Source organism: Coregonus lavaretus, assembly GCF_964263955.1.
Source record: "Coregonus lavaretus genome assembly, chromosome: 3".
NCBI classification, from domain to species: Eukaryota; Metazoa; Chordata; class Actinopteri; order Salmoniformes; family Salmonidae; genus Coregonus; species Coregonus lavaretus.
In genome coordinates, this window is record NC_139990.1 from 3,314,111 (window position 1) to 3,340,722 (window position 26,612).

General features: G+C 43.7%; 2 protein-coding genes across 2 annotated transcripts in view; one reads left to right on the forward strand and one right to left on the reverse strand.

Annotated features, from left to right (window-relative positions):
- The first annotated feature begins 1,764 nt into the window (after positions 1-1,764).
- On the forward strand, positions 1,765-5,360 carry LOC311110465 (cilia- and flagella-associated protein 20-like). The gene is made up of 6 exons (XM_084153012.1): positions 1,765-1,941; positions 2,455-2,534; positions 2,617-2,728; positions 3,049-3,237; positions 3,510-3,620; positions 4,539-5,360. The coding sequence occupies exons 1-6, from the start codon at positions 1,858-1,860 to the stop codon at positions 4,542-4,544; spliced, it is 582 nt and encodes a 193-aa protein (XP_084009138.1). The 5' UTR covers positions 1,765-1,857; the 3' UTR covers positions 4,545-5,360.
- Positions 5,361-6,981: 1,621 nt separating this feature from the next.
- Positions 6,982-26,612, reverse strand: part of LOC311110473 (diacylglycerol O-acyltransferase 1-like) — a 30,427-nt gene continuing 10,796 nt past the window's right edge. Inside the window, exons 3-17 of the mRNA XM_084153013.1 lie at positions 24,238-24,278; positions 21,344-21,429; positions 21,040-21,092; positions 18,980-19,085; positions 18,632-18,760; positions 15,183-15,257; positions 14,899-15,002; positions 14,404-14,442; positions 14,183-14,224; positions 14,038-14,082; positions 8,804-8,916; positions 8,310-8,375; positions 7,992-8,079; positions 7,821-7,883; positions 6,982-7,658 (exon numbers count right to left, since the gene is read on the reverse strand). Of these exons, the coding sequence (XP_084009139.1) occupies positions 7,512-7,658; positions 7,821-7,883; positions 7,992-8,079; positions 8,310-8,375; positions 8,804-8,916; positions 14,038-14,082; positions 14,183-14,224; positions 14,404-14,442; positions 14,899-15,002; positions 15,183-15,257; positions 18,632-18,760; positions 18,980-19,085; positions 21,040-21,092; positions 21,344-21,429; positions 24,238-24,278 (1,197 nt within the window). The 3' untranslated portion in view covers positions 6,982-7,511. The remainder of the gene's footprint in view (positions 7,659-7,820; positions 7,884-7,991; positions 8,080-8,309; positions 8,376-8,803; positions 8,917-14,037; positions 14,083-14,182; positions 14,225-14,403; positions 14,443-14,898; positions 15,003-15,182; positions 15,258-18,631; positions 18,761-18,979; positions 19,086-21,039; positions 21,093-21,343; positions 21,430-24,237; positions 24,279-26,612) is intronic.

A 26,612-nucleotide genomic window follows, 5' to 3' on the forward strand; every position in this document is an offset into this window, starting at 1 on the left:
TGCAAAATGTACATTACCACATCTCATGAGAATATATATATATATATATAATTTATTTTTTGTGCGTGGCTATAAACTCTGTCCTCGTTTTTTTTTTTTGCTCCTGAGTGGCGCAGTGGTCTAAGGCACTGCATCGCAGTGCTAACTGTGCCACTAGAGATCCTGGGTCGAATCCAGGCTCTGTCGCAGCCGGCCGCGACCGGGAGACTCATGGGCGGCGCACAATTGGCCCAGGGTAGGGGAGGGAATGGCCGGCAGGGATGTAGCTCAGTTGATAGAGCATGGCGTTTGCAATGCCAGGGTTGTGGGGGTCGATTCCCACGGGGGGCCAGTATAAAAAAAGTGTATTCACTAAACTGTAAGTCGCTCTGGATAAGAGCGTCTGCTAAATGACTAAAATCTAAAAAAAACATGTAAAATGTATTAGCCAAAAAGCCCACTTTTCCCGCCAAACCACGAGCTCTATTTTGTTGGCAAAACATGATGATGATCATGGAGCTCTGATAGGGCTCTATCCTCTTCCTCCTCCATCTCCTCCTCATCTTGTGTGTGTTTGTTATTAGAACAATTTTAACCTTTATCTGGGATTAGAATAAATTATTTGTTTTATTTTATATATAATCAAAAACACAATAAGCACTTTGATGAAACGGAAGAGTTAATTCAGATGTTGCAAAAATATTTTGGGACTGACACAGTGTTACACTGTTGCAGTTATGTTTTTAGACAATGGCATGGTGTTATAATGTTGCAGACCCTCACGACAGACAGCCATGCCGGAGATATTAGAGATAGGAGGAGATAGGAATTCTATTGGGCAATTCATTGGGAATTTATAGACCCCTTTCCAGTACACAACACACTGACGTCAGGTACAGATGTGCGCGACTCTTGGCTGCAGTAAGAAAGCCATCGCCATCTGCGCCCATTCAACATAGCCTAGATTCACGTTTTTATTACTTCTAAACAAAATATATTTTTTGTTTTCTCATACGCTTGCAATTATGTTTTGATTCTTGCTGAACAGTCGCTAAGATTATATTTGGTTGTGATCTTTGTAAAATAACTATTTTGGATGCAGGAGTTGTTTGCTACAATGCAAACGCTCATTGACATAGGCTGTAGCAAAAGCTAGCCAAATAGCCATTTTACTGGTTGAAGTTAAAGTGTTTTTTAAGTATAAGGCAGATGATTTGCCATGATGACACAAACATTATATTAAGCAGGACATTCATACGAGCCTTAAAATACAATTATAATCCAAACGTAGTGTGGAATGCACTCATAAAGAACATGTAAATAGAGGCTTTTTTTTTGCTGGCTTTCTATAAGAACTCCCCCATGTTCTGCCACCAATTTACGCGCATCGTCCTCTTAGCAAACACAGAAAGGGCTCTACAGGCTACCTCTATTGAGTTTCCCATCTCCTCAAAAGTGTCTCTGGCACCGCTAAAGCTTTGTGTTACCATGGTAGCTGATATGCATCAACAATGAAGTCCGCAGTGATAAGGGGGCCGCGTTACATTTTATTGCAACTTAAAAATACAAAAGGGGAGACGGCAAGCAAGTGCATGGTTTATATTACTGGTACAGACAGTGGTGCTGGACGGCAATACTTTAGCAAAATTTAGGTTTTTCTGAAGTTCCTTTTCATAGAAGACGCGTATCTTTTTGGACGCCTTTCATAGAAGACGCGTATCTTTTTGGACGTTTTGCGAGGCAGAACGAAGGACCATTATTTTGTGCCACACGGAACTTGGAGTTGAAGCACAAGTGAAATCAATTAGCTAAACTAAAGTAACGTTAGCAACAAATAACAACACATGCGCATGAGACGGTGTTATAAACGCGCAGAACATGTTCAAAAACACATTTCAAAGTGGATTCCTATCGATCTTGTATAGCATTGGGAGCAAACCTCTTCAGATATGGGATAAAAAGGTAAGCAACGATTTACACAAGTTTACGGAGGAATTTGCTTGCTAGTTTGCTAATTTGACAAGGCTAGCTACAGTAGGTAACGTTAGCTAAAGCTCTATTGCAGGGCTTGGTATGGTGCTAAGCTCCAGAGAGCAAGGAGCTAACTTTAGCCATATAGCTAGCTAGAAAACCAGTTTGCGCATGACAATGCAGTAGAAATCTAGAAGCTAGCTATTAGTAGCTAGCTGATTTGTGGTCCTGATAAACTGTCCTGTGTCTAGCTAGCACTAGGTCATTTCATGCTGTAAGATTGGTTTTAGCTCAAATTTGACAGCTACTGTGTTGTCATTGTACTCCTCGTGCCACTGTCATAATCAAGCCTTAGCTAGCTAACTAACGTCAGTTTATTAGCTAGGTTAGATACCCATTAGTTAATCAGGGTTTGCCTAATCGTCCTGGGTTCACATTCAATAAAACACATTTCTTAAAAGTAGAAGTACACGCGAGCTTACCCATTTCAAAATGTTGTTATAGGTCAGGAACGGCCACATAAAGCGGATTACAGACAATGACATCCAGTCGCTGGTGCTTGAAGTGGAGGGAACAAATGTCAGGTAAGCTTGTTCCATGTTCACTAGCCTGTTTTGTCACTTCCTCAGGCAACCACATCTAACTATTTGTCCTCAAATTCAACAGCACAACCTACATAACATGTCCGGCAGACCCAAAGAAGACACTTGGCATCAAACTACCATTCTTGGTTATGATCATAAAGAACTTGAAGAAGTATTTCACCTTTGAAGTCCAGGTAGGTTATCATCCAAGTCAACAATCAGATCCATTGTGTGTATATATATATATATATATATACAAAGAAAGCTATACGTTATTGTAAAAAATGTAAAGCAATTCCTTATAGACAACAATGTCTGACACTATAGGGCTAACCCGTTCTGCGCTGGCTCGGTTAAAGGTTGTTCTATTTATATTATTATTTACAGTACGGTTCCAGCTATTATGGTGGATGCGTAACCAGGCCAGTCCAGTACAGCTCGCTTCGGTTTGGCTTAGTGGTGTGAAAAGGGTACAAGTGATCAGTTTGACTGAGCTCTCCCTTTCCAATCTCAGGTGTTGGATGACAAGAATGTGAGGAGGAGGTTCCGGGCCAGTAACTACCAGAGCACCACGCGGGTAAAGCCCTTCATTTGCACCATGCCCATGAGGCTGGATGACGGCTGGAACCAGATCCAGTTCAACCTGTCCGACTTCACACGGCGGGCCTACGGCACCAACTACATCGAGACACTCCGTGTACAGGTCAGTCAGAAAGGCTCATGGACCAGGGTCATGGTCCAAGATACATTATACAGATCTCTTACCTAGCCTGGTCCCAGATAGGTTTGTGCTGCATTGCCAACTCTTATGGTCATTGTCATGCCAAGTTTGGTGACCATAGGAGTTGGCAAGACGGCACAAACAGACCTGGGACCAGGCTATCTCTTATGTCAAACTTTTAAATATCAGTTAGGCTATGTTTGGGACAAGATTAAATGGCACATTGCAATACCTTGCCTGTATTTTTGTTCCAGATCCATGCAAACTGCCGCATCCGGAGAGTGTATTTCTCTGACAGACTGTACTCAGAAGATGAGCTCCCTGCAGAGTTCAAACTGTATTTACCCGTACAGAACAAATCAAAGGTGAGCACAAATAATATCAATTTCAAGTTGTGAAAGGTGTCCATTTTGTCATAATGTAGGCCTACAGCCAATGTTTCCTCCAATATTTTTCCGGCACTGAGCAGATTTTTGGTCTGCTGAGCGCAAACTTTAGCAAAAATTATATTCCAACCTCTGAGGCTGTACCTGCTTAAGTTACAGTTAACAAGTATGCTACTGTGGCTATTTGATCATAATGAAGGCCTACCATCCCCCCCAAAAAATGGAGAAAATGCATCCCATAACATTTTAACATGGAACTAACTATTGAAATAGTGAATAATAGTTATGATACAGCCTACAGTAGCAGTGTGGTGCTATTGGCTTCCTATCTTATTTATGCCTGTCTAAAAATACAGCACTGCCCCTTTAAGACATAAAAAAGCTCTTTACCTGACTCGTTTTTCAAAGATGGCTAGAAATGTACACGTTTTGTGCCCTTTTAGGAAGCAATCACAACCCCATTGCTAACCATAAATTAGCTATAACTGGGCTAATAACGCAATAACTAGCAAATAATATCTTGCTTTGATCTCAAAACAAGCACATCTACTCGCGACCGCTCGTGCCTGTCAATGCAATAGAATCCTCTGACGATGCGCTCTGCCTAAAACTAAATCTGACTGAGTCGTGCATAGTTAGTTTTGTTTCGGTATGTTGCATGGAAAGGGGTTAATATTATGTTGACTCGAACACAGTAGAGGGAAACGTTGATAGTGTAAACTAATGGGGAAAACTAGTGAAGTTCAATCTCGTGCGTCTTCGCGGGCTGGTATTTTTTCTGCACTGTGCACGGACAGGGAACATTGACTTATACTGGCTACACCCCAAATAGAAAAGTACAATATGGATTGCAGTTCTTGTAGCTAATTGACATGTTTGTCTTCTGTATTTTTATAGCAGTAGGGCAGCTGAATCGATTCTCCTCCCCCATACCAGATGTGAATTTTATCTGCGGATTGTCTGATGAATTTGTTGTAATGTTTGTTTTTCTTTTTCATATTTTGGAACCTTGCGATTGTTTCCTAAAGTCTTGTTTTTCTGCACAATAAACATTTTATATGCACAATACATGCAAATTGTTTAGCATAAAAATTGGCAATTCCAATTGGAACCCTCAATTATTGTGCAACAAATGAATGTAATTGACAAGAGCACTGGACATTATAAGCTCATGGTTATTACTATACGTTTAAGAAAACAAATAGCCAGGTTACAGTTCCACAGGCAGGATTTTATTTCACTGGTGCAGTTGCTGCCAATGAGAAGAGCTCAGAGCAGTGACAGCAGCTGAGGACTGTATCTAAAGTTACAAAAACTGTTGTAGCACAGGGAAGAAGAGAAAGAAAAACATGCCCTGTTCTGGGACAGTCTCCCAAGGAATGGGAGCAGCACAGAAAACATGCCCTGTTCTGGGACAGTCTCCCAAGGAATGGGAGCAGCACAGAAAACAATCTGCCCTCTCTCACCTACATACGCAATCCTATCTGACTTCACACTGGTATTCAAGGTTCTGGAAACGTATCACCCACTAGATTTGGGTGCTTAAAATGGATCTGAAGTTGAGTTACTACAGTATAAACAAACCTTTATCAAATATCACATTTTGTCAAAGGGGAGGCTTTGAAAATACCTCTTACCTGCCTAACAAATATACACTATGCTTGAAATTGTAAATGAAAAACCTTCCTGAATAAAAAAAAAAGTGAAATGAAAGATGCATAATAGCGAACTCAACCAATATTTATTTCCTACAATACATGACAATAGAAACTGAAAGGAAAAAGAAAACGAAGCACTTCAGAGTAAATCAAACTAAAGTGAGAATACAGGCTGGATTTGGTTTATGTGGCTCAAGTAGAGATGTCAGGTACACGGGCATGAATGAGTAGGCTATTGGCTGAAGAAAAGGCATGTATATAGTGTCATACTGAAACCATGAGGGGTTTAGGGGGCAGAACTAGACTACAGCTCCAGAATACTAGTGGCAAAGCAAAGGTTCACTGAAGTGCAAAAGGTCTGGAATGGAATAAAGGGAGAAACGCACACTGTATGTTTGGTACAACACAATCAATATTGTTTTTCTATGGTTATTACTGTTTGGATCACCAGCATCTATTTATGATAGGATGGCAATAATTGGCATAAAACATCCAACTTATTTGACAATACACTGTACTTTAGATTATATATTCAAAGAGCATCAACAGAGCTTAAAAGAGCACTCGTCTATTTAGTTTATTAGTTGTTGTTGTTTTTTTTTTGGGGGGGGGGGGTAGATCAGCTTTAATACTGCAGATTGTGGCTTCCATCAATGTAATTGTCTGCATCATTTCCAATCCCCCATATATTTTTTGGGGTAAATATACATCAAATATATAAATATTTTCCCCTAACCCTACCACCCCTTCCCTAATTGGAGTAAACGAATGGACAACAATATTTAGGCTTCTACTTCCAGTTTATACATACTATATACATTTTACAGACACAGTATAATTTACAATAGTTATCTTTTGTTTTTAGTCCCACCCTTCAGCTACACTCAACCCCTCCCATTTATCTCTGAACACCATCCAGTTTTGATTTCTATTTGCCATATTTTTCAACTGTGCTGTTTCATAAAAGTTCTGAACCTTTCTATTCTCCGTTTCTACAGATAGTAATTTAAAGGTAACATTTTTTGCTAAGAGTATTATATTATTGATCGATTGACTATGACTTTTTAAATCACCCAGCAGTGCTATTTGCAGAGTTAACTCCAGGTAAATGTTGCAATTCTTCAGCCATTCCTGAACCTGCGACCAAAAACAAGCTACATATGGACAGTACCAAAACAAATGATTGTCTCTTCGCAGCAAAATCTGCAGATATAGTTGGTTGTATCCCCCATATATAACATTCTATTGGTTGCAAGAATTTTGTATAATAATTTGAATTGAAAAACTAAGTTTTGAATCCGGCGTCGTTTTGTGTATCAGTTCATAAACTATGTGCCATGGAATCAGCACATCAAAAATTTCTTACCAACTATTTTGCAATCTATATGGCACAGCTGTAAATTTTTTGGTCCTTAAATGAAACTGGTAAACATTTTATTTATCACAATTTTCTTTAGCCAATGTTGGTCTTTAATGCAGGGCCGACAGACAAGTTCCTTACTTTCTTCTTGCCTCTTCCATTTTTGCAGTAATGCGGCAGTTAGTTGGTTGTAATTTAGTTGGTTGTAACATTTCCATATTTTTGTTAGCTGCATGTGTGACAACTCCACCAGTCCTATTTATGATAACATTTACAAAGATTATAGCGTTTTAAAACATATTTTCAGAAAATATTGTTTTTTCGTCCATTTATTAGCAAACAGCATGCATTGTAGTGCAAACACATTAGTTTCACAAATCACATGTAAAAACAGATTTGGCTTGACTTATGTACAATACATGTGACTGGCTATTACTGCAGCCACATGAGTTCACACAACTTCAAATAAAATACTCAGATCATTAAATAATCAAAGGCAAGAAAGACGTGTCAAACGCATGAGAAAAAGCAGCACACCGATAGTAAGATTTATCTACAGGGATGTCTGCATTGATCTTCATAGTTGTAGACTAAGAAACAGAGAAAAGGCGTACACATTTTCTCTAGTTGTCAGGGTAGTGTTTCACAGCAATGGTAGGACGGGAGCCAAGTCTCTCTGTGGTGTAGAAGTGCATTAGAGAAATGGTGCCTGGAGGCCAAAATATTTACATGGTGTAACATTCTTACTATTCAGTCAAGCTTCATATAATATATTTCTCTTTCAAAGTAAACCTTTTACATTCAATTAGTCCTCTAGTATAATGTGTTGCTCCTCTGCTTGCGACCAACTGTTCATGATGGGGACATGTAATGTATTACATAGTAGTCGTGGACGTACATCAGCACGACGACGGGCTGGCCAATGATGAGCGAGATCCAGACTGCAGCGTTGCCATGGTTACCTCTCAGGAAGCGGCCAACAAACCAGGCGAGTGGAATCTGAAAGGTCAGTTTAGGGGGAAACCGTCCTTTAACACTAAACTCTAAAACCAGGTTCTTTAAAATGTGTGTGTAACCATTAACAGAGGACCATGTCGTCCAAATCCACTGTTGGATGATGAAAATTCATTTTGTTTTTGAAAGAAAAAAAAGTTGTCTGACCTGAGACATCATGCCCATGAACGCCCACAGTCGGAACATTTTCAGTGGAACGCTCACCAAGTACTGAAAGAGAGGGAGGAGGATTATATGATGCAGCCTTTAACACTGACATGTACAATCAGGTAAGTCAGTGTGTTAGATGGCATCACAATCACAGCCACCCACACGAACCTCGTGAAAGAAGGCGGAGACCAGGAAGACTGCCGTCTGGGCGACCCACTTATTCGCACCTCTCCTCATGATGGGTTTGTAAAAGTGGCTGTGGAGAACAACGGATGATGAAAATAAATAATGTATTAGTTGGGAACTGTAGACAGTAACCAAGAGCGTACTTTACAGTACATCTTAAAACCATCCATTATAATGTCACAGAAGGTTACGGCATTTAGTACACACACACCACGATGCGCACGTCTACTGCCATAAAGTTAGTGCTGTAGGTGGTGGTATTGTTCCAATCACAATGTTATTTCTTCAACTCCTACTCACCGGAGGCACCACTTGTGCACAGGAATGTTCCAGTTAGACCAGAAGTAAGTGACCGTCTCAGAGTTCCTACAAAACAACAAGTGACTGGTTCAGAGTTCCTACAAAACAACAAGTGACTGGTTCAGAGTTCCTACAAAACAACAAGTGACTGGTTCAGAGTTCCTACAAAACAACAAGTGACTGTTTCAGAGTTCCTACAAAACATCAAGTGACTGGTTCAGAGTTCCTACAAAACAACAAGTGACTGGCTCAGAGAGACGGTTGCAGTTCAACATCTAGTTACTACTGTATATGAGATGGAGGGAAAGGGGGTGCAGGGCAGCTGTTGAAGTAAAAAATCATTTATTGAGAAGAGTTTTGACTAAGCTATTTTAACATTACATCTAGCACTACATGTAACCCAAACCGATGGCACAATTCACATGGTATCACTGCACGAATAACACAAACTAAAAACAAAATACAAGGCTAACTGGGAATCATCATCCACTTACCACCAGTCCCGGTAAAACTCCCTGTCACCGAACCGCATCAGCTCAGCTACGAAGTTCATGGAAGAGTGGAAAAACCAATAGAAAAAGATGAGCCAGATTAAATGATTGGGAACCTGTTGGGGTAGAGGGGAGAGGAGTGGAAGCCTTGTGCCATTAGACAGTCTGGACATGAAGGATTATGTACATATAAGCTTACATCTTTTTAGTTATAATGTAGGTCCGGTTTCCCGGACACGAATTAAGCCTAGTCTTGGTCTAAGAAACACTGAATGGAGAATCTCTATTGAGAATGCTTTTCAATCCTGGACTTGGCTTTGTGTGTGTGTGTGTATGGGAAAATGGTAATGTATGGAGATTTGTGAGAGTCAACCAACATATCTTTTCACTGGGAAAATATGACAAAAGTGAAAAATGACAGATGGATGAAGTGTTAGGTTTGTATGGAGACTAGGGCTGACCCCAATTAGTTGACTGGTCAATTGTTTGGTCGATAGGATGTTGGTCGACCAAGAATTATCATTTTTACCCCCACAATACCACTTGACAGAGCAAAAACAGTTGAGACATTTTTGCAATTCCTTCGACCTCACTGGAACTAAGGGGCCTAGCCCGAACCATGAAAAACAGCCCCAGACCATTATTCCTCCTCCACCAAACTTTACAGTTGGCACTATGCATTCGGGCAGGTAGCTTTCTCTTGGAATCCGCCAAACCCAGATTCCTCCGTTGGACTGCTAGATGGTGAAGCGTGAAGCCTCAGAAATTGCAGCCGACATAAATGCTTCAGATTTCAAGTCACAGACATCTGAACATCAACTGTTCAGAGGGAACTAGGTCAATCAGGCCTTCATGGTCGGAACGCTGCAAAGAAACCACTACTAAAGGACACCAATAAGAAGAAGAGACCTGCTTGGGCCAAGAAACACGAGCAATGGACATTAGACCGGTGGAAATCTGTCCTTTGGTCTGATGAGTCCAAATTTGAGATTTTTGGTTCCAACCGCTGTGTCTTTGTGAGACGCAGAGTAGGTGAACGGATGATCTCTGCATGTGTGGTTCCCACCGTGAAGCATGGAGGAGGTGTTATGGTGTGGGGGTGCTTTGCTGGTGACACTGTCTGTGATTTATTTATAATTCAAGGCACACTTAACCAGCATGGCTACCACAGCATTCTGCAGCGATACGCCATCCCATCTGGTTTGGGCTTAGTGGGACTATCATTTGTTTTTCAACATGACAATGACCCAACACACCTCCAGGCTGCGTAAAGGCTATTTTACCAAGAAGTAGAATGATGGATTGCTGCATCAGATGACCTGGCCTCCACAATCCCCCGACCTCAACCCAATTGAGATGGTTTGGGATGAGTCGGACCGCAGAGTGAAGGAAAAGCAGGCAACAAGTGCTCAGCATATGTGGGAACTCCTTCAAGACTGTTGGAAAAGCATTCCAGGTGAAGGTGGTTGAGAGAATGCCAAGAGTGTGCAAAGCTGTCATCAAGGCAAAAGGGTGGCTATTTGAAGAATCTCATATAACATATATTTTGATTTGTTTAACACTTTCTGGGTTACTACATGATTCCATATGTGTTATTTCATAGTTTTGATATCTTCACTATTATTCTACAATGTAAAACATAAAGAAAACCCCTTGAATGAGTAGGTGTGTCCAAACTTTTGACTGGTACTATATTTGAACTCAGCAAAAAAAGAAACGTCCCTTTTTCAGGACCCTGTCTTTCAAAGATAATTCGTAAAAATCCAAAGAACTTCACAGATCTTCATTGTAAAGGGTTTAAACACTGTTTCCCATGCTTGTTCAATGAACCATAAACAATTAATGAACATGCACCTGTGGAACGGTCGTTAAGACACTAACAGCTTACAGATGGTAGGCAATTAAGGTCACAGTTATGAAAACCTAGGACACTAAAGACGCCTTTCTACTGACTCTGGAAAACACCAAAAGAAAGATGCCCAGGGTCCCTGCTCATCTGCGTGAACGTACTGTGAGACGCCTAAGACAGCGCTACAGGGAGACTGGACGGACAGCTGATCGTCCTCGCAGTGGCAGACCACGTGTAACAACACCTGCACAGGATCGGTACATCCGAACATCACACCTGCAGGACAAGTACAGGATGGCAACAACAACTGCCCGAGTTACACCAGGAACGCACAATCCCTCCATCAGTGCTTGTAGGGCTGTTGTAAGGCAGGTCCTCACCAGACATCACCGGCAACAACGTCGCCTATCGTTGAAGGAATGAGCGTTACACCGAGGCCTGTACTCTGGAGCGGGATCGATTTGGAGGTGGAGGGTCCGTCATGGTCTGGGGCGGTGTGTCACAGCATCATTGGACTGAGCTTGAAATCTCAACGCTGTGCGTTACAGGGAAGACATCCTCCTCCCTCATGTGGTACCCTTCCTGCAGGCTCATCCTGACATGACTCTCCAGCATGACAATGCCACCAGCCATACTGCTCATTCTGTGAGTGATTTCCTGCAAGACAGGAATGTCAGTGTTCTGCCATGGCCACCGAAGAGCCCGGATCTCAATCCCATTGAGCACGTCTGGGACCTGTTGGATCGGAGGGTGAGGACTAGGGCCATTCCCCCCAGAAATGTCAGGGAACTTGCAGGTGCCTTGGTGGAAGAGTGGGGTAACATCTCACAGCAAGAACTGGCAAATCTGGTGCAGTCCATGAGGAGGAGATGCACTGCAGTACTTAATGCAGCTGGTGGCCACACCAGACACTGACTGTTACTTTTGATTTTGACCCCCCCTTTGTTCAGGGACACATTATTCAATTTCTGTTAGTCACATGTCTGTGGAACTTGTTCAGTTTGTCTCAGTTGTTGAATCTTGTCATACAAATATTTACACATGTTAAGTTTGCTGAAAATAAACGCAGTTGACAGTGAGAGGACATTTGTTTTATGGCACAGGAGACACCTGTCTGATTCGGGCCCATCTCAGTGAACTAATCCATTGCAGAGCCCGAGACTAATCCATTGCGGCCGCAGGAATGGCACAGTCCAAGGAGAAGGGGAGCGTGGCTAATATGCACAATGCACGTCTCTCCAGAATGCACTGTCTCCCACCAATTTGTTGTTTCATAACTTAATTGTGTGAGTTGTTTGTGTTCGATTGTCAGTGTCTATCAATTCCCCCATTACATAGGCTATATCACCAGTAGTACATTTACCATTAATTTCTATAATTTGTAATCTACACTGAAAAATATAAATGCAACATGTAAAAGTACCATGTTTCATGAGCTGAAATAAAATATCCCCAAAATGTTCCATAAGGACAAAAAGCTTATTTATTTTACATTCTGTGCACAAATTTGTTTACATCCCTGTTTGTGAGCATTTCTCATTTGCCAAGATAATCCATCCACCTGACAGGTGTGGAATATCAAGAAGCTGATTAAACAGCATGATCATTACACAGGTGGACCTTGTGCTGGGGACGCTCTAAAATGTGCAGTTTTGAGGGAGCGTGCAGGAATGTCCACCAGTGCTGTTGCCAGAGAATTGAATGTTAATTTCTCTACCATAAGCCGCCTCCAACGTTGTTTTGTTTGCAGATGTCAACATTGTGAACAGAGGGCCCCATGGTGGCATGTTATGGGCAGGCATAAGCTACGGACAACGACCACAATTGTATTTTATCAATGGCAATTTGAATGCACAGAGAAACCATGACGAGATCCTGAGGCCCATTTATTGTGCCATTCATCCGCCGCCATCACCTCATGTTTCAGCATGATAATGCACAGCTCCATGTCGCAAGGATCTGTACACAATTCCTGGAAGCTGAAAATGTCCCAGTTCTTCCATGGCCTGCATACTCACCAGACATGTCTCCCATTGAGCATGTTTGGGATACTCTGGATCGACATGTACAGTGACAGTGTTCCAGCAATATAATTTTGATTAACCCCATGACAATGATTGAGATACGAAGACATTGTTATACATTTTATTAAACTGTTTCACGAAAATGTGCATATGAACCATAACTGGCACGCAGATCAGTAGAAATTGTATGATAAATTGGCATTCCACATGAGAAAGGTTGCCGACTCCTTGTGTAGCCCATTACCAGCAACTTCAGGAGAGTAACGGCAGAATCTGCGAAAGCCAGCAGGAGCGAGAGGAAGATGGTCGGGTCAGGTAGATTTTTTCTTCTGGTTGTCTTGATCTCTGGCTCCCTCTTCAGTCATTTGTGTCTTATTTCATCAAACCGTGTGCTTAAAGCATCAGACAAACTCAATACATATATACTGAACAAAAATATAAAAACACAACATGCAACAATTTCAACGATTTTACTGAGTTACAGTTCATATAAGGAAATCAGTCAATTGAAATAAATAAATTAGGCCCTAATCCAGGGTTCTTCAATTCCAGTCCTGGAGGGCCGAAACACCTGTTTTTCATCCTCTCCTTCTAATCAGGGGCTAATTCAGACCTGGGACACCAGGTGAGTGCAATTAACTACCAGGTAGAAATAAAAAACAGAAGTGTTTCGGCCCTCCAGGACCGGAATTGAAGAACCCTGCCCTAATCTATCGATTTCACATGACTGGGCAGGGGCAGCCAGGCCCAGCCAATAAAAATGAGTTTTTCCCCCACAAAAGGTCTGTATTACAGACAGAAATACTCCTCAGCAATTCTCTGACAACAGCTCTGGTGGACATTCCTGCAGTCAGCATGCCAATTGCACACTCCCTCAAAACTTGAGACATCTGTGGCATTGGGTGACAAAACTGCACATTTTAAAAGTGGCCTTTTATTGTCCCCAGCACAAGGTGCACCTGTGTAATGATCATGCTGTTTAAATCAGCTTCTTGATATGCCACACCTGTCAGGTGGATGGATTATCTTGGCAAAGGAGAAATGCTCACTAACAGGGATGTAAAAAAAAAAAAAAAAAAAAAAAAAAAAAAAAAACTGTGCACCAAATTTGAGAAAAATAAGTTTTTTGTGCATATGGAAAATATCTGATTTTTTATTTTAGCTCATGAAACATGGGACCAACACTTTACATTTTGTGTTTATATTTTTGTTCAGTGTAGTTGATTTTATTCAAACACATAGAAAATATATGGAAAATCAATCAATTGGTCAGACAACTTTCTGTCGACAAATATTTTTTTTTAGTCGGGGACAGCCGTAATGGAGACATGGGTTTAGGTTATGTGGTCTGTATTTGTACTCACAGCCAGTTTCAACATGCGCTCCATCATTCTGGAAAAGTCCATATCCTGCCATAGGGGGTACATGAAACAAAGTCACCCCTAAGCACAAAGAAATGGAGCAGTTGAATAGACAAAAGTCCAACAGACAAAGGATGTTAATTTTCACCTGGAATGGTTTCATGGAATTCTGAATTGTCGGCACTATCCACTGAAAAAAGAACATCCACATTAGTGCATATGTGAGACATGGTTAACATAAAAGTGTATCTTGTTATTTGGGATAATAAAGCCACCCATTGATTAAATAATTAATCTGGTTTGATGAGTGAAAATACACCAAATATTAACCAAGGTAATGTCAGTATGGACAACACATAATGAACGTACCTGTTGTACCAATCCAATCAGTAACTGTATGAAGAAAAGCTGGAAAATATTTCAGATCATGTTTTTAGATTTGACACAACATCTTTAAAATGTATTAAAGGGGCAATCAGCAGTTGCTACATCCATTTTTGGAATTTATGATATGTACCCATTAATTCTTGAAGAATATAACTTAATAAATGCCTCATGAGATTAGTTAGTTTTAGTCCAATGTTTGTAAACAAAGTAAATGCAAACATACACTGTATAGCCTCAAAACATGGTTAAAAAATATCATGGATGGTCAGTCCTTGCATCCATAGCTCCAACTATGAATTTGAGAGTGATTTACATTTCTCCAGCCACATCCCTCAGATTTGTACTGAAACAGTGGTGGTGACAACACTTTTAACTGCTAATTGGTGCTTTAAAATATATGTTTTCATGATAGTAGGGTGCATGTAAATAGCATATTCCCAGGTCTCTCGGTTTTCCTGATATGACCTTTGACCTCACCATCTCAAAGAGTCTCCTCAGCAGGAAGCTCTTGCGTATCCGTGGTGACCGGGGGAAGTTCAGCTCATAGCAGAGTGTTGGGGCGAACACAAAGTAGTAGATATCTGTGGAAGGAGGACAGTGAAACACACGCACACATTAAAGTCATTCATTCATCATACACATTGTCTTTTGAAATAAGAATTGTGTACGTAAAGATACGTTTATTAGATTTGAACTTTTTTCCAACTGTACATTGCAACTATCTACTAGTCATTATGTTCTGTATCTCTTTCTGTTCTGACCTCTGTGTGTGAGATTTCCAGGGTAGGACACATGAGCATGTACAACTGACCCATTGGACCGGGCCACAGATGGACCTATGGGGGCATAGAACGTGTGGATGAAAAATACAGATTATTTCTTACAGCAGTACTTCTATACAACCAATAGATGGCGATGGCAGCACAGTAACGTTTCAGAAAGCGTGACATTGCTGCATACATGAAGGTGCATCTAATCATCTGCGTGTGTGTTCGTATTTATTCAGGGGGCAAAATATACATATTTAAACAAACGCTGAAAGCTTTTCGCAATAAACAACAACCCAGCCAAAGAAACAGGTCACATAAGTTACTCATACAGCGATGAGTCATACAGCTCATTAAATACCTGTCTATTTCCCCTCACGTCTTGGAGAGGTCAGCGTAATTATACGAATCCTGGGATAGCCAATCAGATCTCGGGCAGCATCCGTGTTATCGAGAGGGCGCAAATTGAGAGAAGACCCAGAGCTGTGTGTGTGTGTGTGTGTATGTGTGTGTGTGTGTGAGAGAGAGAGAGTGAGTGTGAGTGTGTGTCAACATGCTAATTTGCCGATGCTATCCAGTTCACATTATTACACTAGCAGCACTGGAGTAAAGATCACAAATACCAATGTCAACCAGGTACAGCATTATCCTCTGGCGGGGGTACTGTAGAAAGATGGCAGCCATAGAATTTGAAGCACCTCAAAAATGTTTGAGCTATTTGTGCTTTTACTTAAATGAATGAATGTCCTATTTACGCACGCACACGCGCACGCACACGCACACACAAATACACAAGCAAATGCACACACACAGCAAGTAAGGTAGGTAAGTATGAAGGTAAACCTGTATGCTGAGTTAATCTCAGCCTATATTGCCTTCATGTTTTGGCCCTAACGGAGATATGGATTTCCCCTGAGAACACGGCTACTCCAGCTGCTCTCTCGTCATCTGACTACGTGTTCTCTCATAGTCCGAGAGCATCTGGTCGTCGCGGTGGTAGCACAGGGCTATTCATTTATCTTAAATAGAGATTTTCTCTTTTCTCCCTCTCTCACCTGTCTATCTCATTTGAATTCCATGCAGTCACTGTCACTTCTCCTCTCAAGCTTAACATTGTTGTCATCTATCGCCCACCAGGTGCCCTCAATGACCTTGACCAGCTCATTTGTTGACGATGGCTCACCACTAATCGTACTGGGCGACTTTAACCTCCCGATGCCTGACTTCAGTTCATTTCTTTCCACTCCTTTCCTCTTTTGACCTCACTCTTTCCCAGTCACCTCCCACTCACAAGGCAGGAAATACGCTTGACCTCATCTTAATGTCTCTGATAACTACTTTGTTTCCTTTTCTCTCCTCCAACCCTACCCAGATGGTCATGTGTCGCTGCAATCTTCACTCTCTCTCTCTCCTCTTCTATCCTATCCTCTCCCTTCTGCTAAATTATTGTCCTTCCTGTTTCCCGACTCTGCCTCTTCGACCCTACTCTCCTCCCTTTCCGCATCCTATGACTCTCACTGTCCCCTTTCCTCCCGGGCCAGCTCGACCTTCCCCTCCCGCTCCGTTGCTGAGTGCTTCACTGCGTGCTAACAGAATAGGGCTGTGGGCAGCTGAGCGGAAATGGAGAAAAACTATCATCCTTCCACTCCCTCCTCTCTACCTTCTCTTCCTCTGTATCCGTTGCTAAAGCCACTGTCACTCTAAATTGAAATATTCTGCCTCCAACTCTGGGAAACGCTTCTCCATCCTCCGTAATCCTCCACCTCTTCCCCCTCCCACTCTGCTGACGACATCCACTACTCATTCACTCAGCCCACTGATCCCATTCACAGAGAATTCCCCCATGCCTCAACATCTTTCTCCCCTCTCTCTCCAGATGAAACCCTGCGACTAGTTATGTCAGGCTGCCCAACAACTTGCCCATTTGACCCCATTCCCTCCTCCCTCTCTGGAGACCTTCTCCCATTGCTCACTTCCCTTATCAACTCATCCCTGACCACTGGCTGCATCCCCTCTGACTTCAATATGGCCAGAGTCGCTCCCCTCCTCAAGAAACCAACACTTGACCCTGCTCACGTCAAAAACGACAGACCGGTATCCCTACTTTCTTTTCTTTCCAAAACACTTGAGCGTGCTGTCTCTGACCAACTTTCTCGTTATCTCTCTCAGAACGATCTTGAGACCGCTCAACTGAGACCGCTCTTCTCTGTGTCACAGAGGCTCTCCACTCTGCCAAAGCTGACTCCCTCTCCTCTGTTCTCATCCTCCTAGATCTATCTGCTGCCTTCGACACCTTGAACCATCAGATCCCCCTTTCCACCCTCTCAGGGTTGGGCATCTCAGGCTATGCGCACTCCTGGATTGCACCCTACCTGGCAGGTCGCTCTACCAGATGGCGTGGAGAGGGTCTGTGTCTGCACCACATGCTCTCACTACTGGTGTCCCCCATGTCTCGGTTCTAGGCCCTCTCCTCTTTTCTCCTTACACCAAGTCCCTTGGCTCGGTCATATCCTCACATGGTCTCTCCTATCATTGCTATGAGGATGACACTTAACTACTCTTCCCCTTTCCCCTTTCGGACGCCCAGGTGGCGACACGCATCTCTTCGTGCCTGGCAGATATCTCAGCTTGGATGTCGGCTCACCACCTCAAGCTCAACCTCGACGAAACTGAGCTGCTCTTCCTCCCGGGGAAGGCCTGCCTGCTCCAAGACCTCTCCATCATGGTTGACAACTCCACGTTGTCCCCCTAACAGAGTGCAAAGAACCTTGGCGTGACCCTGGACAACACCCTGTCGTTCTCTGCAAAACATCAAAGCAGTGACTCTACAATATCCGTAGAGTACAACTTTTCCTCACACAGGAAGTGGCGCAGGTCCAAATCCAGGCACTTGTCATCTCCCGTCTAAACTACTGCAACTCTGTTGGTTGGGCTCCCCACTTGTGCCATCAAACCCCTGCAACTTATCCAGAATGCCACAGCCTGCCTGGTGTTCAACCTTCCTACTTTCTCCCATGTCACCCCGCTCCTCCGCACACTCCCCTGGCTTCCAGTTGTAGCTTGCATTATCTTCAAGACCCTGGTGCTTGCCTACGGAGCAGCGAGAGGAACTGCCCCTAAAGTCAGGACAGCGGAGTCCCTGCCCATCTTCCAAAAATGTCCAAAACCCTACCTCTTTGAAGAGTATCTTAAATAACTCCCACGGTGCACCCAAAGCCACCCACCCCGTCCCCCAAAAAGAACCTAGTCTTTTCCTACTAGCACTGACTTTACTGATAAATACTTTGTTGAGGAAAATGTACTTGATATGATGTGATATGTGGTTGTCTCACCTAGCTATCTTAAGATGAATGCACTAATTGTAAGTCTCTCTGGATAAGAGTGTCTGCTAAATGACTAACATATAAAGTTAGACAGTGGTACTACTGATCAGTAGTACTCACATGAATGGGAGCGGGTCAGGGTGCGGGCTTTGGTATGTCTAATCTCTCTGCACCACATGTTAACGTCCTTATACGAGTACAGCTTCATGAAGAGGATGGTGTACACACCCAGGGCAAAGACTCCCCCAGCTGGACAAGAAAAAAAATAGATATTATCAAGCTTTACACACACTATAACACTATATATTATATATGTGTCTCTTTTAGATAGATCCTCTCTGAGAAAAGCATTTAGTATTTTTGATCAAGGAATACAAGTAGCCTACCGTTGCCCAAAGATGAGACACATTAGAGCTATGAATATGACCATGCAGTGTAAGCAGGCGTATCATGATCAGGCCATCTCACCTGGGGTCATGGAGGTCAGCGTGAGCACAGTGGCTGATGGGAAACAGAGGAGGGTAGTCAGATTGACCAAGTAAAGGAACGCTCCAGTAGTCTCTGAGATGATGCCCTGCAGAGCAACAGGAATTAAAACCATTGTTAAAACAGTGGCCTGAGCACAGGATTACAATTACAACTCTATGGGGATCTCTGTGGGCCTGGGGTTGTATAGTGATCTAAGCTGCTGCCTCCAGAATACATGTACCAGTGAGAGTGTGGGTAGCAGTGAGAGTGTGGGTAGCAGTGAGAGTGTGGGTACCAGTGAGAGTGTGGGTACCAGTGAGAGTGTGGGTAGCAGTGAGAGTGTGGGTACCAGTGAGAGTGTGGGTTCCAGTGAGAGTGTGGGTAGCAGTGAGAGTGTGGGTACCAGTGAGAGTGTGGGTAGCAGTGAGAGTGTGGGTACCAGTGAGAGTGTGGGTACCAGTGAGAGTGTGGGTAGCAGTGAGAGTGTGGGTAGCAGTGAGAGTGTGGGTACCAGTGAGAGTGCGGGTACCAGTGAGAGTGTGGGTACCAGTGAGTGTGGGTAGCAGTGAGAGTGTGGGTACCAGTGAGTGCGGGTACCAGTGAGAGTGTGGGTACCAGTGAGAGTGTGGGTACCAGTGAGAGTGTGGGTTCCAGTGAGAGTGTGGGTAGCAGTGAGAGTGTGGGTACCAGTGAGTGCGGGTACCAGTGAGAGTGTGGGTACCAGTGAGAGTGTGGGTACCAGTGAGAGTGCGGGTACCAGTGAGAGTGTGGGTACCAGTGAGTGCGGGTACCAGTGAGAGTGTGGGTACCAGTGAGAGTGTGGGTACCAGTGAGAGTGTGGGTACCAGTGAGAGTGTGGGTAGCAGTGAGAGTGTGGGTAGCAGTGAGAGTGTGGGTAGCAGTGAGAGTGTGGGTACCAGTGAGAGTGTGGGTAGCAGTGAGAGTGTGGGTACCAGTGAGAGTGTGGGTACCAGTGAGAGTGTGGGTACCAGTGAGAGTGTGGGTTCCAGTGAGAGTGTGGGTAGCAGTGAGAGTGTGGGTACCAGTGAGAGTGTGGGTAGCAGTGAGAGTGTGGGTACCAGTGAGAGTGTGGGTACCAGTGAGAGTGTGGGTACCAGTGAGAGTGCGGGTACCAGTGAGAGTGTGGGTACCAGTGAGTGCGGGTACCAGTGAGAGTGTGGGTACCAGTGAGAGTGTGGGTACCAGTGAGAGTGTGGGTACCAGTGAGAGTGTGGGTAGCAGTGAGAGTGTGGGTAGCAGTGAGAGTGTGGGTAGCAGTGAGAGTGTGGGTACCAGTGAGAGTGTGGGTAGCAGTGAGAGTGTGGGTACCAGTGAGAGTGTGGGTAGCAGTGAGAGTGTGGGTACCAGTGAGAGTGTGGGTACCAGTGAGAGTGTGGGTAGCAGTGAGAGTGTGGGTAGCAGTGAGAGTGTGGGTAGCAGTGAGAGTGTGGGTACCAGTGAGAGTGTGGGTAGCAGTGAGAGTGTGGGTACCAGTGAGAGTGTGGGTAGCAGTGAGAGTGTGGGTACCAGTGAGAGTGTGGGTACCAGTGAGAGTGTGGGTACCAGTGAGAGTGTGGGTAGCAGTGAGAGTGTGGGTAGCAGTGAGAGTGTGGGTACCAGTGAGAGTGTGGGTAGCAGTGAGAGTGTGGGTAGCAGTGAGAGTGTGGGTAGCAGTGAGAGTGTGGGTAGCAGTGAGAGTGTGGGTTTGAATCCGGCCCACTCTTTCTAGTACATCCTCTTCCCTCTCCTCCCACCTCCTGTCAGTCTTTCACCTATCTAATACATATTAGGGGGGGAAATACAATATAATCCTTATATAAAAAAAACAAAAAAACAAGTGACCTTCCAAAGACACAAAGAACAGCCCTTGTTGTCAACTAGCTAGAGGAGCCACATTGGTTTTGGTTAGGGGGAAATGCAGAACCAACATAACAGATGTCCCCCTCCATTTCCATCTAACGGATGTCTGAAATGCTTGTGTTCACGAGCAACAGAGAGATTAGTAAGATTTCACAGTGCATCGTTCACATTAGTCCCAGACATTATGGCACAATACTCACCACTGATAGCCTCCGCTCCGTGTACAAAGCTGCCATTATGAACACGTTCGAGACTACAGGAGAGATACAATAAAAACACATTAGACAGCCGTATAATATTGCAACAATATTGTTCCAAAATGAGAACATTTGCCCACACTTGGTGGAAAAACAGTTGCTGGTATTTTAAACAGGTATAGACTCAGGTTGCTAAGCAACAAAAGCCAGATAATTAACTTTTCAAATAAATAGATTTTGGAAGATGTACAACAACCACAATAATATGGTTAGCATGCCAAAGAGGAAACTGGTTTAGGCTATATACCAATGACAAGGCATGGTGCAGGCCAGCTATATGGGTCTTTTAAGAACAGTGAAACCACTTGGATAGGGTCCACCAGTATCCCATATCTATCAGAGAGGAGGGAAAGAGACAAAAAAAAAGTCACATGGATGGATACTATTTTTGTTCACAAGGAGATAGTTATCAAATCAAAATTTGATTTGTCACATGTGCCGAATACAACAGGTGTAGACCTTACAGTGAAATGCTTACTTACAAGCCCTCATGCAGTTAAGAATACCCCCCCCAAAAAATAAAAAATATACAATATAAACTAATACGAAATAAAAGTAACAAATAATTAAAGAGCAGCTGTAAAAATAACAATAGCGAGGCTATATACAGGGGGTACCGGTACCGAGTCAATGTGCGGGGGCACCGGTTAGTCGAGGTAATTGAGGTAATATGTACATGTAGGTAGAGTTATTAAAGTGACTATGCATAGATAATAAACAGAGACTACCCAGACAATGCAAATAGTCTGGGTAGCCATTTGGTAGAGCATGGCGCTTGCAACGGCAGAGTTGTGGGTTCGTTTCCCACGGGGGGCCAGTATGAAAAATGTATGCACTCACTAAATAAGCTCTGGATAAGAGCGTCAGCTAAAATGACTTTTAAAAAACATTAGATGTTCAAGAGTCTTATAGCTTGGGGGTAGAAGCTGTTTAAAAGCCTCTTGGACCTAGACTTGGCGCTCCGGTCCCGCTTGCCGTGCGGTAGCAGAGAGAACAGTCTATGACTAGGGTGGCTGGAGTCTTTGACAATTTTTAGGGCCTTCCTCTGACACCGCCTGGTAGAGGTCCTGGATGGCAGGAAGCTTGGCCCCAGTGATGTACTGGGCCGTACGCACTACCCTCTGTAGTGTCTTGCGGTCGGAGGCCAAGCAGTTGCCATACCAGGCAGTGATGCAACCAGTCAGGATGCTCTCGATGGTGCAGCTGTAGAACCTTTTGAGGATCTCAGGACCCATGCCAAATCTTTTCAATCACCTTAGGGGGAATAGGTTTTGTCGTGCCCTCTTCATGACTGTCTTGGTATGCTTGGACCATGTTAGTTTGTTGGTGATGTGGACACCAAGGAATTGACGCTCTCAACCTGCTCCACTAGAGCCCCGTCGATGAGAATGGGGGCGTGCTCGGTCCTCTTTTTCCTGTAGTCCACAATCATCTCCTTTGTCTTGATCACGTTGAGGGAGAGGTTGTTGTCCTGGGACCACACGGCCAGGTCTCTGACCTCCTCCCTATAGGCTGTCTCGTAGTTGTCGGTGATCAGGCCTACCACTGTTGTCATCGGCAAACTTAATGATGGTGTTGGAGTCGTGCCTGGCCATGCAGTCATGAGTGAACAGGGAGTACAGGAGGGGACTGAGCACGCACCCTGAGGGGCCCCCGTGTTGAGGATCAGCGTGGCAGATGTGTTGTTACCTACCCTTACCACCTGGGGGTGGCCCGTCAGGAAGTCCAGGATCCAGTTGCAGAGGGAGGTGTTTAGTCCCAGGGTCCTTAGCTTAGTGATGAGCTTTGAGGGCACTATGGTGTTGAACACTGAGCTGTAGTCAATGAATAGCATTCTCACATAGGTGTTCCTTTTGTCCAGGTGTGAAAGGGCAGTGTGGAGCGCAATAGAGATTGCATCATCTGCGGATCTGTTGAGGCGGTATGCAAATTGGAGTGGGTCTAGGGTTTCTAGGATAATGGTGTTGATGTGAGCCATGACCAGCCTTTCAAAGCACTTCATGACTACAGACGTGATTGCTACGGGTCGGTAGTCATTTAGGCAGGTTACCTTAGTGTTCTTGGGCACAGGGACTATGCTGGTCTGCTTGAAACATGTTGGTATTACAGACTCAGACAGGGAGAGGTTGAAAACGTCAGTGAAGACACTTGCCAGTTGGTCAGCACATGCTCGGAGTACACGTCCTGGTAATCCGTCTGGCCCTGCGGCCTTGTGAATGTTGACCTGTTTAAAAGGTCTTACTCACATCGGCTACGGAGAGCGTGATCACACAGTCGTCCGGAACAGCTGATGCTCTCATGCATGTTTCAGTGTTATTTGCCTCGAAGCGAGCATAGAAGTGATTTAGCTCGTCTGGTAGGCTTGTGTCACTGGGCAGCTCGCGGCTATGCTTCCCTTTGTAGTCTGTAATAGTTTTCAAGCCCTGCCACATCCGACGAGCGGAGCCGGTGTAGTACGATTCGATCTTAGTCCTGTAATGACGCTTTGCCTGTTTGATGGTTTGTCAGAGGGCATAGCGGGATTTCTTATAAGCTTCCGGGTTAGAGTCCCGCTCCTTGAAAGCGGCAGCTCTACCCTTTAGCTCAGTGCGGATGTTGCCTGTAATCCATGGCTTCTGGTTGGGGTATGTACGTAAAATCACTGTGGGGACGATGTCATCGATGCACTTATTGATTAAGCCAGTGACTGATGTGGTGTACTCCTCAATGCCATTGGATGAATCCCGGAACATATTCCAGTCTGTGCTAGCAAAACAGTCCTGTAGCTTAGCATCTGCTTCATCTGACCACTTTTTTATTGACCGAGTCACTGGTGCTTCCTGCTTTAGTTTTTGCTTGTAAGCAGGAATTAGGAGGATAGAATTATGGTCAGATTTGCCAAATGGAGGGCGAGGGAGAGCTTTGTACGCGTCTTTCTGTGTGGAGTAAAGGTGGTCTAGAATTTTTTCCCCTCAGGTTGCACATTTAACATGCTGGTAGAAATGAGGGGCTTACTACAGAAGCTGTGGTCAAAATGAATGGATCTGCAGTCGTGATGGGAGATACAATTAGGATCTCAGTGATCAACGAATGATGATATAGAAGTTTAACATAGCCTTAGTCTAATAGTTATTTGGGGTGCCTTTAGCTGCAGATACTTACTTTATAAGATTCTCCAGGAAAAGGCGTGCATTGCTCAAGACCTGCAATAGAAGACATTTCGTAATCAGAGGGTGGCAGGTAGCCTGGCACTTAAGAGCATTGGGCCAGTAACCGAAATGTGCCCTTGGGCAAGGCACTTAACCATAATTGCTCCTGTAAGTCGGTCTGGATAAGAGCGTCTGCTAAATTATTAAAATATAAATGTAAAATGTGCTTTAGGTCTGACTCCATTTAATCGATTTATTTTGTTGAGCAGTGGCAAAACATTATGGCACACGAGACACCTGTCTGATTCACGAAGACATGCCTGTCTGAGTGGAGTAATCCATTGCAGAGTCCGCGAGGATGGCAGACCAGTATCACCCAGTAGTACATTTACCGTTAATTACCCTAATTTCTAAACTAAGTTTGTTTGGTTATGGTAATTTATTTTAATGCATTCAATATATTATTATTACAGTCTTACCGTTGTCATTGTAGGAGTGGACACGTTGTTTGCAGAGCGCACAACCTAGGCTACACAATATTTTCTACCTGCAGGCTGCAATGTTTTTATTTGTTGGCTTTATGTAGGCTATTTTTACATATTGGCAATGGCAATAGAAGTTACTTTTAGATTTGTATCATTTTTCATTTAGATAAGAGTTTTGATTAACCACATGACATTGATTGAGATGTGAAGACCTTAAATGAGATGTGCATATGAAAATCATAACTGGCACACAGATCACTAGAAATGTTACAATAACTTGGCATGCCAAATGGAAAAGGTTGCCGACCGCTGGTGTAGCTTATTACCGGCAACTTCAGGAGCTTAAAGGCAGAATCTGCTAAGGCCAGCAGCAGCGGGCAGCAGGTGGAGGAGGGTCGGGAACAGGTTCTGGTTAGGTTGCCTTTATGACAGCTTTGCACACTCTTGCCATTCGCTCAACCAGCTTCACCTGGAATGCTTTTCCAACAGTCTTGAAGGAGTTCCCACATATGCTGAGCACTTGTTGCCTGCTTTTCCTTCACTCTGTCATCCCAAACCATCTCAATTTGGTTGAGGTCGGGGGATTGTGGAGGCCAGGTCATCTGATGTAGCACTCCGTCAATCTTTTTCTTGGTAAAATAGCCCTTACACAGCCTGGAGGTGTGTTCGGTCCTGTTGAAAAACAAATGATAGTCCCACTAAGCCCAAACCAGATGGGATGGCGTATCGCTGCAGAATGCTGTGGTAGCCATGCTGGTTAATTCTAAATAAATCACAGACAGTGTCACCAGCAAAGCACCCCCACCTCCATGCTTTACGGTGGGAACTACACATGCGGAGATCATCCATTCACCCACACCGCGTCTCACAAAGACACAGCGGTTGGAACCAAAAATCTCCAATTTGGACGCCAGACCAAAAGGACACATTTCCACTGGTCTAATGTCCATTGCTTGTGTTTCTTGGCCCAAGCAGGTCTCTTCTTCTTATTGGTGTCCTTTAGTAGTGGTTTCTTTGCAGCAATCCGACCATGAAGTCCTGATTCACACAGTCCCCTCTGAACAGTTGATGTTGAGATGCGTCAGTGACTTGAACTCTGAATCATTTATTTGGGCTGCAATATCTGAGGCTGGTAACTCTAATGAACTTATCCTCTGCAGCAGAGGTAACTCTGGGTCTTCCATTCCTGTGGCGGTCCTCATGAGAGCCAGTTTCATCATAGCGCTTGGTTTTTGCGACTACACTTGAAGAAACTTTCAAAGTTCTTGAAATGTTCCAAAGTTCTTGAAATGTTCCTTGCTGACTGACCTTAATGTCTTCAAGTAATGATGGACTGTATTTTTGCTTATTTGAGCTGTTCTTGCCATAATATGGACTTGGTCTTTTACCAAATAGGGCCATCTTCTGTATACCCCCCCCCCACACCCCACCTTGTCACAACACAACTGATTGGCTCAAAGCATTAAGAAGGAAATACATTCCACAAATTAACTTTTAAGAAAGGCACACCTGTTAATTGAAATGCATTCCAGGTGACTACCTCATGAAGCTGGTTGAGAGAATGCCAAGAGTGTGCAAAACTGTCATCAAGGGAAAGGGTGGCTATTTGAAGAATGTCAAATATAAAATATATTTTGATTTGTTTAACACTTTTTTGGTTACTACATGATTCCATATGTGTTATTTCATAGTTTTGATGTCTTCACTATTATTCTACAATGTAAAAATAAAGAAAAACACTTGAATGAGTAGGTGTGTCCAAACTTTTGACTGGTAGTGTGTGTATATATACAGTGGGGAGAACAAGTATTTGATACACTGCCGATTTTGCAGGTTTTCCTACTTACAAAGCATGTAGAGGTCTGTAATTTTTATCATAGGTACACTTCAACTGTGAGAGACG

Bases quoted from the DNA above. Each gene is read 5' to 3' on its own strand.
- LOC311110465 (XM_084153012.1), top strand. From the start codon at position 1,858: ATGTTCAAAAACACATTTCAAAGTGGATTCCTATCGATCTTGTATAGC. The intron at 2,729-3,048 runs GTAGGTTATCAT...TTCCAATCTCAG, and splicing joins ATTTCACCTTTGAAGTCCAG to GTGTTGGATGACAAGAATGT. The intron at 3,238-3,509 runs GTCAGTCAGAAA...TTTTTGTTCCAG, and splicing joins TCGAGACACTCCGTGTACAG to ATCCATGCAAACTGCCGCAT.